The 13241-nt window shown below is 51.1% G+C and overlaps 1 protein-coding gene across 1 annotated transcript in view; it reads left to right on the top strand.

Annotated features, from left to right (window-relative positions):
* The window catches only part of LOC144487336 (chromodomain-helicase-DNA-binding protein 3-like), a gene marked incomplete at its 5' end in the record, with an annotated part of 178666 nt that overhangs the window by 42283 nt on the left and 123142 nt on the right, over positions 1-13241 (top strand). Inside the window, 4 exons of the mRNA XM_078205414.1 lie at positions 673-848; positions 5319-5564; positions 7635-7838; positions 9240-9451. Of these exons, the coding sequence (XP_078061540.1) occupies positions 673-848; positions 5319-5564; positions 7635-7838; positions 9240-9451 (838 nt within the window). The remainder of the gene's footprint in view (positions 1-672; positions 849-5318; positions 5565-7634; positions 7839-9239; positions 9452-13241) is intronic.

Here is a 13241-nt window from a genome sequence, read left to right as displayed (position 1 = left end):
CAGGGAGATTAGCAGGGTGAATGTGTGGGGTTACGGGAGGAGGACCAGGGTGGGATTGTGGCCGGTGCAGGCTCGATGGGCCGAATGGCCTCTTTCTGCTCTGTAGGGATTCTGTGATCATGAGAATGTATCCTGCAATGTGACTGAAATAGATCAGCTGGTGATCATCAGTGCCTTTTGTGGAATCTTGCCGTGCGCCTGTCCCTTGTTTCCTACGTGGCACAGTGGTTAGTACTGCTGCCTCACAGCCCAGGGACCCGGGTTCGATCCCCAGTTTGGGTCACTGTCTGTGTGGAGTCTACGCGTTCTCCCCATGTCTGCGTGGGTTTCCTCCCACAGTCCGAAAGACGTATTGGCCAAGTGCATTGGCCGTGCTAAATTCTCCCTCAGTGTTACCCGCACAGGCGCCGGAGTGTGGCGACTAGGGGAATTTTCACAGTAACTTCATTGCAGTGTTAATGTAAGCCTTACTTGTGACACCAATAAATAAACTTTACTTTGCGTTGCAAAAGTGGCTAGAACGCCGGAAGTGCCCAGGTGATTGTAAAAGCAGAATGCAATGTCCTAAGATCGTGAAAGGCAGGCCACGAATGTCCTTGAGTTTAAATTGCTGCCTTGCCTTGTCATCTGCTGGTCAACTTTGGACTGACCCGTAGCCTCCTTTCTCTGCAGTTGTTGGTGAGGAGGAGGTTGATGGCTATGAGACGGATCACCAGGATTACTGTGAGGTCTGCCAGCAGGGAGGAGAGATCATCCTGTGTGACACCTGCCCCAGAGCTTACCACCTGGTCTGCCTGGATCCGGAGCTGGAGAAAGCCCCGGAAGGGAAGTGGAGCTGCCCTCACTGTGTGAGTAGAGCTTGTTCTTCGAGTAAATCACAGCCAATACAAAATTAAATCAATGTAAATTAAACAACACGTTTGAAAGGCAGGTTTAAAATTGCAAATCTTTTGAAGGTTGCAAGGCAAGTTCAGATGGCATTAAGTTGATCTTTCTCTACACCCTAGCTATGACTTTAACACTACATTCTGCACCCTCTCCTTTCCTTCTCCATGAACGGTATCCTTTGTCTGTATAGTGCGCAAGAAACAATACTTTTCACTGTATCCCAATACATAGAAACATAGAAAAACTACAGCACAAAACAGGCCCTTCGGCCCCACAAGTTGTCCCAGACATATCCCTACCTTTTAGGCCTACCTATAACCCTCCATCCTATTAAGACCCATGTACTCATCCAGGAGTCTCTTAAAAGTCCCTATTGAGTTTGCCTCCACCACCACTGACGGCAGCCGATTCCACTCGCCCACACCCTCTTTGTGAAAAACTTCCCCTAACATTTCCCCTGTACCTACCCCCCCCAGCACCTTATACCTGTGTCCTCTCGTAGCAGCCATTTCCACCCTGGGAAAAAGCCTCTGAGAGTCCACCCGATCTATGCCTCTCAACATCTTATATACCTCTATTAGGTCTCCTCTCATCCTACGTCTCTCCAAGGAGAAAAGACCGAGCTCCCTCAGCCTATCCCCATAAGGCATGCCACTCAATCCAGGCAACATCCTTGTAAATCACCTCTGCACCCTTTCAATCATTTCCACATCCTTCCTGTAATGAGGCGACCAGAACTGAGCACAGTACTCCAAGTGGGGTCTGACGAGGGTCTTATATAGCTGCATCATTATCCCCGGACTCCTAAACTCAATCCCTCGATTGATGAAGCATGTGACAATAATAAATCAAATCAAATCCTCCTCCCCTATGTTCTCTATGTACTCTTAATAAATCAAATTTATTTTTTTTAAAAAAAGCAAACGACATCCTTTGGCTTTATAAAAGGTGCAATTAAGTACAAAAGCAAAGTGGAGGTGATGTCCTAGTGGTATTATCGCGAGACTATTAATCCAGAAACTCAGCTAATGTTCTGGGGGGACCCGGGTTCGAATCCCGCCACGGGATTCGATGGTGGAATTTGAATTCAATTTTAAAAATATCTGGGATTAAGAATCTACTGGGATGACCCATTGTCGGAAAAACCCATCTGGTTCCCTTTAGGGAAGGAAATCTGCCGTCCTTACCCCGGTCTGGCCTACATGTGACTCTCAACTGCCCTCCAAGGGGCAACTAGGGATGGGCAATAAATGCTGGTCCAGCCAGCGACGCCCATGTCCCACGAATGAATGTAAAAAAAAAATGTTTTATGAAGCACTGATGTATTGTGTCCAATTCTGGGCTCCATACTTGGAACGTGAACATCTTGGGGAGCATACAGAGGAACATTTCTGGATTGATATCAGGGCTGAGGAACCTCCGTGTCATGGACAAGCTGGGATTGATCTCTGGAGCAGAGAAGGCTGCAGACGTGCTGGTTAGGGTGCATTGGCCGTGCTAAATTCTCCCTCAGTGTTACCCGAACAGGCGCCGGAGTGTGGCCACTCGGGGATTTCCACTGATAAATAAACTTTGGATCCATCTGTTCCTCTGAGCATCCTCGTGTCCTGCCATTCATTAAATACTCCCTTGTTTCGTTACTTCCAAACTGCCTCACCTCGCACTTATCAGTGTTAAATACCACCTGCCACTGCTCCGTCCATCTGACCAACCCATCTCCATCTTCCTGTAACCTACGACCACCTTCACTATTAACCACCCTACCAATCTTGGTGTCATCTGTAAACTTGCTTCACATTCCCCCCGCATTACCTGCATAGCTGCTTTCTGGGACTCATGCACGAGGGCACCCAGATCCCTCTGCACGCCAAAGTTTCTGTCCATTAGTAAGTCACCTTTCCATTTTTCCAATGAAAAGAGATAACCTCACACTTATCCAAGTTTAACTCCATCTGCCACATTTTGGTCCACTCACCTAACCTACCCATATCCATTTGTAAATTTCTTATTCCCTCATTGCAACTTACCATGTCACCCATTTCTGTCTGCAAATTTGACTATGGTACCTTCTATCCCTGTATCCAAGTCATTAATATGGATTGTAAATAGTTGGGGCTTGAGGACAGAACCCTGTGACACCCCACTAGTTACATGGGAGGCACGGTAGCACAGCGGGTTAGCACTGCTGCTTCACAGCTCCAGGGACCTGGGTTCGATTCCCGGCTTGGGTCACTGTCTGTGTGGAGTTTGCACATTCTCCCCCGTGTCTGCGTGGGTTTCCTCCGGGTGCTCCGGTTTCCCAAAACAGTCCAAAGATGTGCGGGTTAGGTTGATTGGCCATGCTAAAAATTCCCCTTAGTGTCCTGAGATGCGTAGGTTAGAGGGATTAGTGGGTAAAATATGTAGGGATCTGGGGGTAGGGCCTGGGTGGGATTGTGGTCGATGTAGACTCGATGGGCCGAATGGCTTCTTTCTGTACTGTAGGGTTTCTATGATTTCTTTCTATGATTTCTATGACATCTTGCCAACCAGAAAAAGGCCCTTTTATCCTGACTCTCTGCAATTCAATTATAACATTAACTCCCGTAGAATCCCTGCAGTGCAGAAGGCGGCCATTCGGTCCATTGACTCCCTATTCCCGTAACCCCACATATTTACCCTGCTAATCCCCCCCGATACTATGGGGGCAATTCAGCACAGCCAATCAACCTAACCCGCATGTCTTTCAGAATGTGGGAGGAAACCGGAGCACCCGGAGGAAACCCACGCAGACACGGGGAGAACGTGCAAAACTCCGCACAGACAGTGACTGAAGCCGGGAATCGAACTCGAGTCCCTGGCGCTGTGAGGTGGCAGTGCTAACCCCGCTGTGCCACCGCGCCGCCCTCTTTGTTTTTATGTGAAACATGCCGGAATTTAACCAACACGACCAGCCGCTCGCAGAAACCGCGTTCTCCGTTGGCCTTGGGCGGACGAGGCGGTAAAATCCCTGTGACTCTAGATCCTAAATGCTGTCGGAACATGGCTGAAGGGCTGTTGACGGTGTTCCCACTGAGCTTGGTTGTTAATGAGCTCCTCCTGATGGCTCCATCACTCAGCGCGTGCGGTACAATGATCAGCCTCAGAGGTCAGGAATACTTGCTGCTTGCGATCGATGAACCTGGTGGGACAGTGCGTGTTAGAGTTGACCTCAGTGCCTTTGGACTGTCGAGCAGGGTTGGGGGGGGGGAGAGCAATCAGCGAGGGTTCCTCTCCCCCTCGCTTGCCGGTGTTATATGGGTCTGTGGTGGGTGTCGGCTGGTGCAATGCTCTCCTGAGTGGCATTAAAAACGGAGTGAATATTGATTGCGCTGTCGGCCAAGCAACCGGAGCCTGGGGTGGGATCTCAAAGTCCGGATTGGAAATCTTCGAAAAGGAAAACCAGGCTCCATCATTGCTGCAGTGCGATGGAGGACAGCTACATCAGACAAACGGCGGTGTCTCCCAGCCTCTTAATGTGCTGCACGGATCAGGGAAATGCCCCAATCTTCTCTTTTCCCCCTCTCCCTCATTGGCACTTCACACATTCACTTAATGTGAGGGGCGGCACGGTAGCACAGTGGGTTAGCGCTGCTACCTCACGGCGCCAGGGACCCGGGTTCGATTCCCAGCTCGGGTCGCTGTCTGTGCGGCGTCTGCACTTTCTCCCCGTGTCTGCGTGGGTTTCCTCCGGGTGCTCCGGGTTTCCTCCCACAGTCCCAAAGATGAGCGGGTTAGGTTGATTGGCCGTGCTAAATTGCCCCCTTAGTGTCCCGGGATGCGTAGGTTAGAGGGATTAGTGGGTAAAATATGTAGGGATATGTGGACAGGGCCTCGGGTCACTGTGCGGAGTTTGTATGTTCTCCCCCCGTGTCTGCGTGGGTTTCCTCCGGGTGCCCCGGTTTCCTCCCACGGTCTGAAAGACGTGCTGGTTAGGGTGCATTGGCCGTGCTAAATTCTCCCTCAGTGTTACCCGAACAGGCACTGGAGTGTGGCGACTAGGGGGATTTTCACAGTAGTACAGCGGTTAGCACTGCTGCCTCACAGCGCCAGGGACCCAGGCTCGATTCCCGGCTCGGGTCACTGTCTGTGTGGAGTCTGCACATTCTCCCCGTGTCTGCGTGGGTTTCCTCCGGGTGCTCCGGTTTCCTCCCACATTCTGAAAGACTGGGGTTAGGGGTGCATTGACTCGAACAGGCGCCGGGGGTGTGGCGACTCGGGGAATTTCACAGTAACTTCATTGCGGTGTTAATGTAAGCCTTACTTGTGACTAATAAATAAACTTTTAAAATAAACTTTAAAAGCTAACCCCCCCCCCCCCCGCTCCTACCTGCCTGTTCCCATCATGTTACATAGAGAGCACACAAGGTAAAGCTTGGCACATTGACATCCGGTTCTGTCTTCCTTTTTAGGAGAAAGAAGGCATTCAATGGGAGGCGAAGGAGGAGGAGGAAGAGGAGGAGGAGGATGAAGAGGAAGAGGTGGAGTTGGGAGGCGAGCGGGAAGAAGAGGACGATCACATGGAGTACTGCCGGGTCTGCAAAGACGGCGGAGAGCTGCTGTGCTGCGACACCTGTCCTTCCTCCTACCACATCCACTGCCTCAACCCACCGCTCCCAGAAATCCCCAACGGCGAGTGGCTGTGTCCCCGCTGTATGGTGAGTCCCTTTCCTCGCCCAGCCTGCAGGGCCGAGCGTGACCGCCCTTTCTTTATTCCACATTCCTCGGGGATGTGAGCAACCCTCGGGGAGGTGCTAGTCAACTGCTGCGATCCTGCTTAACGTCAGTCTGCCCGTGGAGCTGTTGGGCGGCGGGTTCCAGGGGTTCGACCTGGTGATGGTGAAGGAACGGTGATCGATCTCCAACTGTGCGACTTGGAGCTGGTTTCAGGCTGATGGAGTTCCCATGCACCGGTGTAAGGCTGATGGTGTTTGGGTTTGCCAGCCTGACTCCCAACACTAAGAAGTCTCACAACACCCCAGGTTAAAGTCCAACAGGTTTTATTTGGTAGCACGAGCTTTCGGAGCGCCGCTCCTTCATCGGGTGAGTGCAAGATTTGGTTCACAGACAGGGCATATACATAGACACAAACTCAATTACAAGATAATGGTTGGAATGCGAATCTTAACAGGTAATTAAGTCTTTACAGGTCGCCGTCATCAGGTGAGTCACTCACCTTCAGCGCTCCGAAAGCTCGTGCTACCAAATAAACCTGTTGGACTTTACCCTGGTGTTGTGAGACTTCTTACTCTGCCCCTCCCAGTCCATCGCCGGCATCTCCACATCGTGACTCCCAACGGTGGCACAGCGGGTTAGCGCTGCTGCCTCACAGCGACAGGGACCCGGGTTCGATTCCCAGCCTCGGGTCACTGTCTGTGCAGAGTCTGCACATTCTCCCCGTGTCTGCGTGGGTTTCCTCCGGGTGCTCCGGTTTCCTCCCACAGTCTGAAAGACGTGCTGGTTAGGGTGGATTGGCCGTGCTAAATTCTCCCTCAGTGTTACCCGAACAGGTGCCAGAGTGTGGCGACTAGGGGGATTTTCACAGTAACTTCATTGCAGTGTTAATGTAAGCCGACTGGTGACACTAATAAATGAACTTTAAACTAAATATATGGTTAAAATCCACCCAGTCCAGTAACCTTATCCGGTCATTACCCAAGCCTTTCCAACTTTAAGTTTGAAGTGTTTTGAAGTTTATTTATTAGTGTCACAACTAGGCTTACATTAACACTGCAATGAAGTTACTGTGAAAATCCCCCTAGTCGCCACACTCCGGCGCCTGTTCGGGTAACACTGAGGGAAAATTTAGCACGGCCGATGCACCCGAACCAGCATGTCTTTTGGACTGTGGGAGGAAACCGGAGCACCCGGAGGAAACCCACGCAGACACGGGGAGAATGCGCAGACTCCGCACAGACAGTGGCCTAAGCTGGGATTCGAACCCGGGTCCCTGGTGCTGAGAGGCAGCAGTGCTAACCCGCTGTGCCACCGTGCTACCCTTGTTTTGTGTTGAGTGAGCTCAGGTCAACCTGGTCCCAGTATAGGGGCTGATTTACGAGCCCTTCCTCCGCTTGGGGTAGGATTCTGTCACTCATCGGATGAAGGAGCGGCGCTCCGAAAGCTCGTGATTCCAAATAAACCCCCCCCCCCCCAGACCAACGCCGGCATCTCCACCTCAAGGATTCTGTTAGAATTGGGACCGCTGATCACCGTCCAGTGATTCTGGCCCACAGCCGACCCTCGGCTGGTAAAATGGATGTTGGCCTGGGATGGAGCGTAACTAGCTCAGCTGTTGCCCCGTGGCGAGGCAGTGGCGAGGCCAGACGATGCTCACTAATCTCTCACCCGAAGCAAAGAGCTGGCTCGGGGGCCAGGAAGCATTTGCAAGGTCACTGAGTCTTCGCGGGCTGGGACACGCAAGGACTGACGCAATGTCCTGAGCAATATTTATCCCCGGTTCAGCATCACTGAGGCCATAATCTGGCTGTTGCTGTTTGTGGGATCTTACTGTGTGCAAATTGGTTATCTCATTCCTTACAATGTGACACCCTACAAAGGTAGCTTCATTGCCTGCGACGTGCTTTGGGACATCCGTGTGTGTGTGTGTGCGTGTTCGTGTGCGCGTGCGCGTGCGGAAGGCAGAAGGAAGGAACAGCCAAGCTGAATAGACATGCACGTCTTTCAGCTGTCTTGATGATAAACCGCGTATCCTGGTGTTCTTCCTCCAGTGTCCTCTTCTGAAAGGTCGAGTCCAGAAGATTCTTCACTGGAGGTGGGGTGAGCCGCCCCTGCCAGTCGCCGCGCCCAGAGCGCCCGACGCCAATCTGGAGGATGCCCCACCCAAACCCATGCACGGCCGCCCCGAGCGGGAGTTCTTTGTCAAGTGGGCGGGTTTGTCGTACTGGCACTGTTCCTGGGTCACCGAGCTGCAGGTGAGTGCCCATTGAGTCTGCACCAACAGGTCTACACCAACACCTACACTGTCCCCCATCCAACACTCCCAGGACAGGTACAGCACGGGGTTAGATACAGAGTAAAGCTCCCTCTACACTGTCCCCCATCAAACACTCCCAGGACAGGTACAGCACGGGGTTAGATACAGAGTAAAGCTCCCTCTACACTGTCCCCATCAAACACTCCCAGGACAGGTACAGCACGGGGTTAGGTACAGAGTAAAGCTCCCTCTACACTGTCCCCCATCAAACACTCCCAGGACAGGTACAGCACAGGGTTAGATACAGAGTAAAGCTCCCTCTACACTGTCCCCATCAAACACTCCCAGGACAGGTACAGCACGGGGTTAGGTACAGAGTAAAGCTCCCTCTACACTGTCCCCCATCAAACACTCCCAGGACAGGTACAGCACAGGGTTAGATACAGAGTAAAGCTCCCTCTACACTGTCCCCCATCCAACACTCCCAGGACAGGTACAGCACAGGGTTAGATACAGAGTAAAGCTCCCTCTACACTGTCCCCCATCAAACACTCCCAGGACAGGTACAGCACGGGGTTAGATACAGAGAAAAGCTCCCTCTACACTGTCCCCCATCCAACACTCCCAGGGCAGGTACAGCACGGGGTTAGATACAGAGTAAAGCTCCCTCTACACTGTCCCCCATCAAACACTCCCAGGACAGGTACAGCACGGGGTTAGATACAGAGTAAAGCTCCCTCTACACTGTCCTCCATCAAACACTCCCAAGACAGGTACAACACGGGGTTAGATACAGAGTAAAGCTCCCTCTACACTGTCCTCCATCAAACACTCCCAGGACAGGTACAGCACGGGGTTAGATACAGAGAAAAGCTCCCTCTACACTGTCCTCCATCAAACACTCCCAGGACAGGTACAGCACGGGGTTAGATACAGAGTAAAGCTCCCTCTACACTGTCCCCCATCAAACACTCCCAGGACAGGGTCAGCACGGGGTTAGATACAGAGTAAAGCTCCCTCTACACTGTCCCCCATCAAACACTCCCAGGACAGGTACAGCACGGGGTTAGATACAGAGTAAAGCTCCCTCTACACTGTCCCCCATCAAACACTCCCAGGACAGGGTCAGCACGGGGTTAGATACAGAGTAAAGCTCCCTCTACACTGTCCCCCATCAAACACTCCCAGGACAGGTACAGCACGGGGTTAGATACAGAGTAAAGCTCCCTCTACACTGTCCTCCATCAAACACTCCCAGGACAGGTACAGGCTGGGTTGGGGATCCGAGGAGTTGAGAGTATTCACAGGTTCTGGAATCAGTCTTCACAGGGACTCCGCCGCACAGACTGTCCGCGGTGTTTGCGATGAAGTAACCCACCCATGTGTTGTTTTCCGGCAGCTGGAGATTTACCACTCAGTGATGTTCAGGAATTACCAGCGGAAAACCGACATGGATGAGCCGCCTCTGCTGGATTACTGCTCTGGGGATGACGACAGCAAGAGTGAGAAACGCAAAGTTCAGGACCCTCAGTATGCAGCCATGGATGAGAACTTTTACCGTTACGGCATCAAGCCCGAGTGGATGACCATCCACCGAATACTGCAGCACAGGTTTGGACACCGAGCAGTGGGGAGGCCCCCATCGAACCCTGCAGCCGTTTCCACCAGCCAATTCCATCCGCAACTGAGCTCCATTTTACCCTCCTTCATAACCAGCAGGCCTGAAACGTCCAATTGTACCCCCCGAATCCACTGATTCCCGCGATCATAAATACCCAGGGGGGGTTTTTTGGATTTCGTTTTGTCCCACATTGGGTCTCTCCACCCTCCTTCAGGTGTGCACCCTGCTGGGGTGTCCGGTTTTCCTGGGCAGCAGCACGGCCTGGATGTTAGGCAGCCAATTCCTGACTGTCTGTGTGGAGTCTGCACGTTCTCCCCGTGTCTGCATGGGTTTCCTCCGGGTGCTCTGGTTTCCTCCCACAGTCCAAAGATGTGCAGGTTAGGGGGATTGGCCATGCTAAATTGGCCCTTAGTATCAAAAGATGTGCAGGTTAGGTGGATTGGCCATGCTAAATTGTCCCTTAGTATCAAAAGATGTGCAGGTTAGGTGGATTGGCCATGCTAAATTGCCCCTTAGTATCAAAAGATTTGCAGGTTAGGTGGATTGGAAGAAATAATAGCAAATTGGATTATTATTTAAATTGAAAAAAATTACAACGTGCTACTGTGCAAAGGGACCTGGGGGTCCTTGTGCATGAGCTGCAAAAACTCAGTATGCAAGTACAACAGGTGATCAAGAAGGCAAATGGGATGTTGGCATTTATCGCGAGGGGGATAGAATATCAAAGCAGAGAAGTCTTGCTGCATCTGTACAAGGCATTGGTGAGGCCGCAGCTGGATTACTGTGTGCAGTATTGGTCCCCTTACTTGCGAAAGGATATATTGGCCTTGGAGGGAGTGCAGAGAAGGTTCACCAGGTTGATACCAGAGATGAGGGGTGTTGATTATGAGGAGAGACTGAGCAGATTGGGTTTGTACTCGATGGAATTTAGAAGGCTGAGGGGGGATCTTATAGAGACCTATAAGATAATGAAGGGGCTGGATAGGGTAGAGGTGGAGAGATTCTTTCCACTTCGAAAGGAAGCTGGAACTAGAGGGCACAGCCTCAAAATAAAGGGGGGTCAGTTTAGGACAGAGTTGAGGAGGAACTTCTTCTCTCTGAGGGTGGTGAATCTCTGGAATTCTCTGCCCACTGAAGTGGTGGAGGCTACCTCGTTGAATATGTTTAAATCACGGATAGATGGATTCCTGATCGGTAAGGGAATTAGGGGGTTATAGGGATCAGGCGGGTAAGTGGAACTGATCCACTTCAGATCAGCCATGATCTTATTGAATGGCGGGGCAGGCTCGAGGGGCTAGATGGCCTACTCCTGCTCCTATTTCTTATGTTATGTTCTTATTGACCATGCTAAATTGCCCCTTAGTCTCTAAAGATGGGCAGGTTACGTGGATTAGCCGTGCTGCAGTGCCCTTTAGAGTCCCGGGACGCGTAGGTTAGAGGGATTAGCGGGGTAAATATGTGGGGTTACGGGGATAGGGCCTGGGTGGGATTGTTGTCAGTGCAGACTCGATGCGATGGCCTCGTAGGGAATCCATGCGGACACCGCCCTGGGCAATGGTCACCCCTCCCAGCAGCTTGTCGAGCTCCTTGTCCTTGCGGATGAGCAGCTGCAGGTGGCGGGGGAGGGGGATGATGCGGGGCGGTCTTCTTGTACCAGGCCGTGTTGTCGAGGATCTCGGCGGCCAGGTACTCGAGCACAGCGGCCAGATAGGCAGGCGCGCCGGCAGCCAGGCGCTTGGCGCCACCCGCTCGACGCAGTGGCCCTTGTGAAGCAGCCAGTGGATGCGGCCAACGGGGACTGGATACCGGCTATGGAGGAACGGATCTTGGCGTTGGCGCAGCCCTTGTTTCCCCCCCCCCCCTCCTGGTTTTACCGGGACCCCGACATCCCTGCGAGTGGGCCTCTCGGAGTATACAGCACAGGATCAGACCAGTGACCTGACTACTCCACACAAACACCCTCCCTACTTCAGCCTGGCTCATCTCAATATATCCTTCTGTTACGACTGGATTTGTATTCCCTCGAAGGTGATAAGTACTGATCTGATTGATCTGTTTAAGTCGTTGGTTGTTTTTTTTTAAGATAAGGTGGGTGGAACCAAGGAGGGTAAATGGAGATAAGATGCAGATTCGCCCTGATTTAATTTAGCAGAAGGATGTTCCTTCTTTCTTCCTCGTGAACTTATCTAACTTTTTCCTTTAAAATATATGTGTGTGTCTCGACCGCTCCCAGTGACGGCGAGTTCCAAATTCTGTCCACTCCCCGAGTAAAGAATTTTCTCCTGAATTCCTTTTGAACTCACCCACTCACCTCTCAAACCCTGCCCTAACCTTATAGAATCATAGAATCCCTACAGTGCCGAAGGAGGCCATTCGGCCCATCGAGCCTGCACCGAACGACAATCCCACCCAGGCCCTATCCCCGTCACCCGATATATTTACCCTTCTAATCCCCCTGACACTAAGGGGGCAATCGAGCACGGCCGGAGTGTAGTTACTGCCGTTCATAGAGTACATAGGGGAGAAGGATTTGATTTATTATTGTCACAGGTGATAGCTAGCACGAGGGGACATAGCTTTAAATTGAGGGGTGAGAGATATAGGACAGATGTCAGAGGTAGGTTCTTTACTCAGAGAGTAGTAAGGGCGTGGAATGCCCTGCCTGAAGCAGTAGTGGACTCGCCAACATTAAGGGCATTTAAATGGTCATTGGATAAACATATGGATGATATTGGAATAGTGTAGGTTAGATGGGCTTTAGATTGGTTTCGCTGGCCGGCGCAACATCGAGGGCCGAAGGGCCTGTACTGCGCTGTAATGTTCTATGTATTGGGATAGAGTGAAAAGTATTGTTTCTTGCGCACTATACAGACAAAGCATACCGTTCATAGAGTACACAGGGGAGAAGGATTTGATTTATTATTGTCACATGTATTGGGATACAGTGAAAAGTATTGTTTCTTGCGCGCTATGCAGACAAAGCATACCGTTCATAGAGTACATAGGGGAGAAGGATTTGATTTATTATTGTCACATGTATTGGGATACAGTGAAAAGTATTGTTTCTTGAGCGCTATTTAGACAAAGCATACTGTGCACAGACAAAGAAATACATAGTTTGGTTCTGTCTTCACAAAAGTGGATCCAAATCAGATGGCAGAAATGTTGGAGAATGAAAGAATTAGTGAGAGGGAAGAACTGAGGGAGATCAATATTAGTAGAGAAATGGTGCTGGGAAAGTTGATGGGATTGAAAGTGGATAAATCCCCAGGGCCTGGTAATCTACATCCCAGAGGACATAAGGAAGTGGCTCTGGAAATAGTGGATGCATTGGTGGTCACCTTCCAGGATTGTATAGACTCTGGAACCGTCCCTGCAGATTGGAGGGGAGCGAATGTCACTCCAATATTCAGAAAGGGAGGTGGAGAGAAAACGGGGAATTATAGACCAGGAAGCTTAACGTCGGTGGTGGGGAAAATTCTCAAATCCATCACCAAGGACTTTATAGCGGAGCATTTAGAAAGCAGTGGCAGGATCAGACAGAGTCAGCATGGATTTATGAAGGGGAAATCATGCTCGACAAATCTGTTGGAATTCTTTGTAACTAGTCGAGTTGACAAGGGGGAGCCGGTTGATGTGGTATATTTGGACTTTCAGGAAGGGTTTGTCAAAAGTCCTACACGAGAGATTATTGTGCAAGATCAAAATGCATGGGATTGGGTGAAGTGTATCGAGATGGATAGAAAACTGGTTGGCAGAGAGGAAACAAAGAGTAGGAAT

This window comes from Mustelus asterias, unplaced genomic scaffold, assembly GCF_964213995.1.
Source record: "Mustelus asterias unplaced genomic scaffold, sMusAst1.hap1.1 HAP1_SCAFFOLD_741, whole genome shotgun sequence".
NCBI classification, from domain to species: domain Eukaryota; kingdom Metazoa; phylum Chordata; class Chondrichthyes; order Carcharhiniformes; family Triakidae; genus Mustelus; species Mustelus asterias.
The sequence above is the reverse complement of the archived record's forward strand: the minus strand, read 5'-3'. Positions and strand labels throughout refer to the sequence as shown.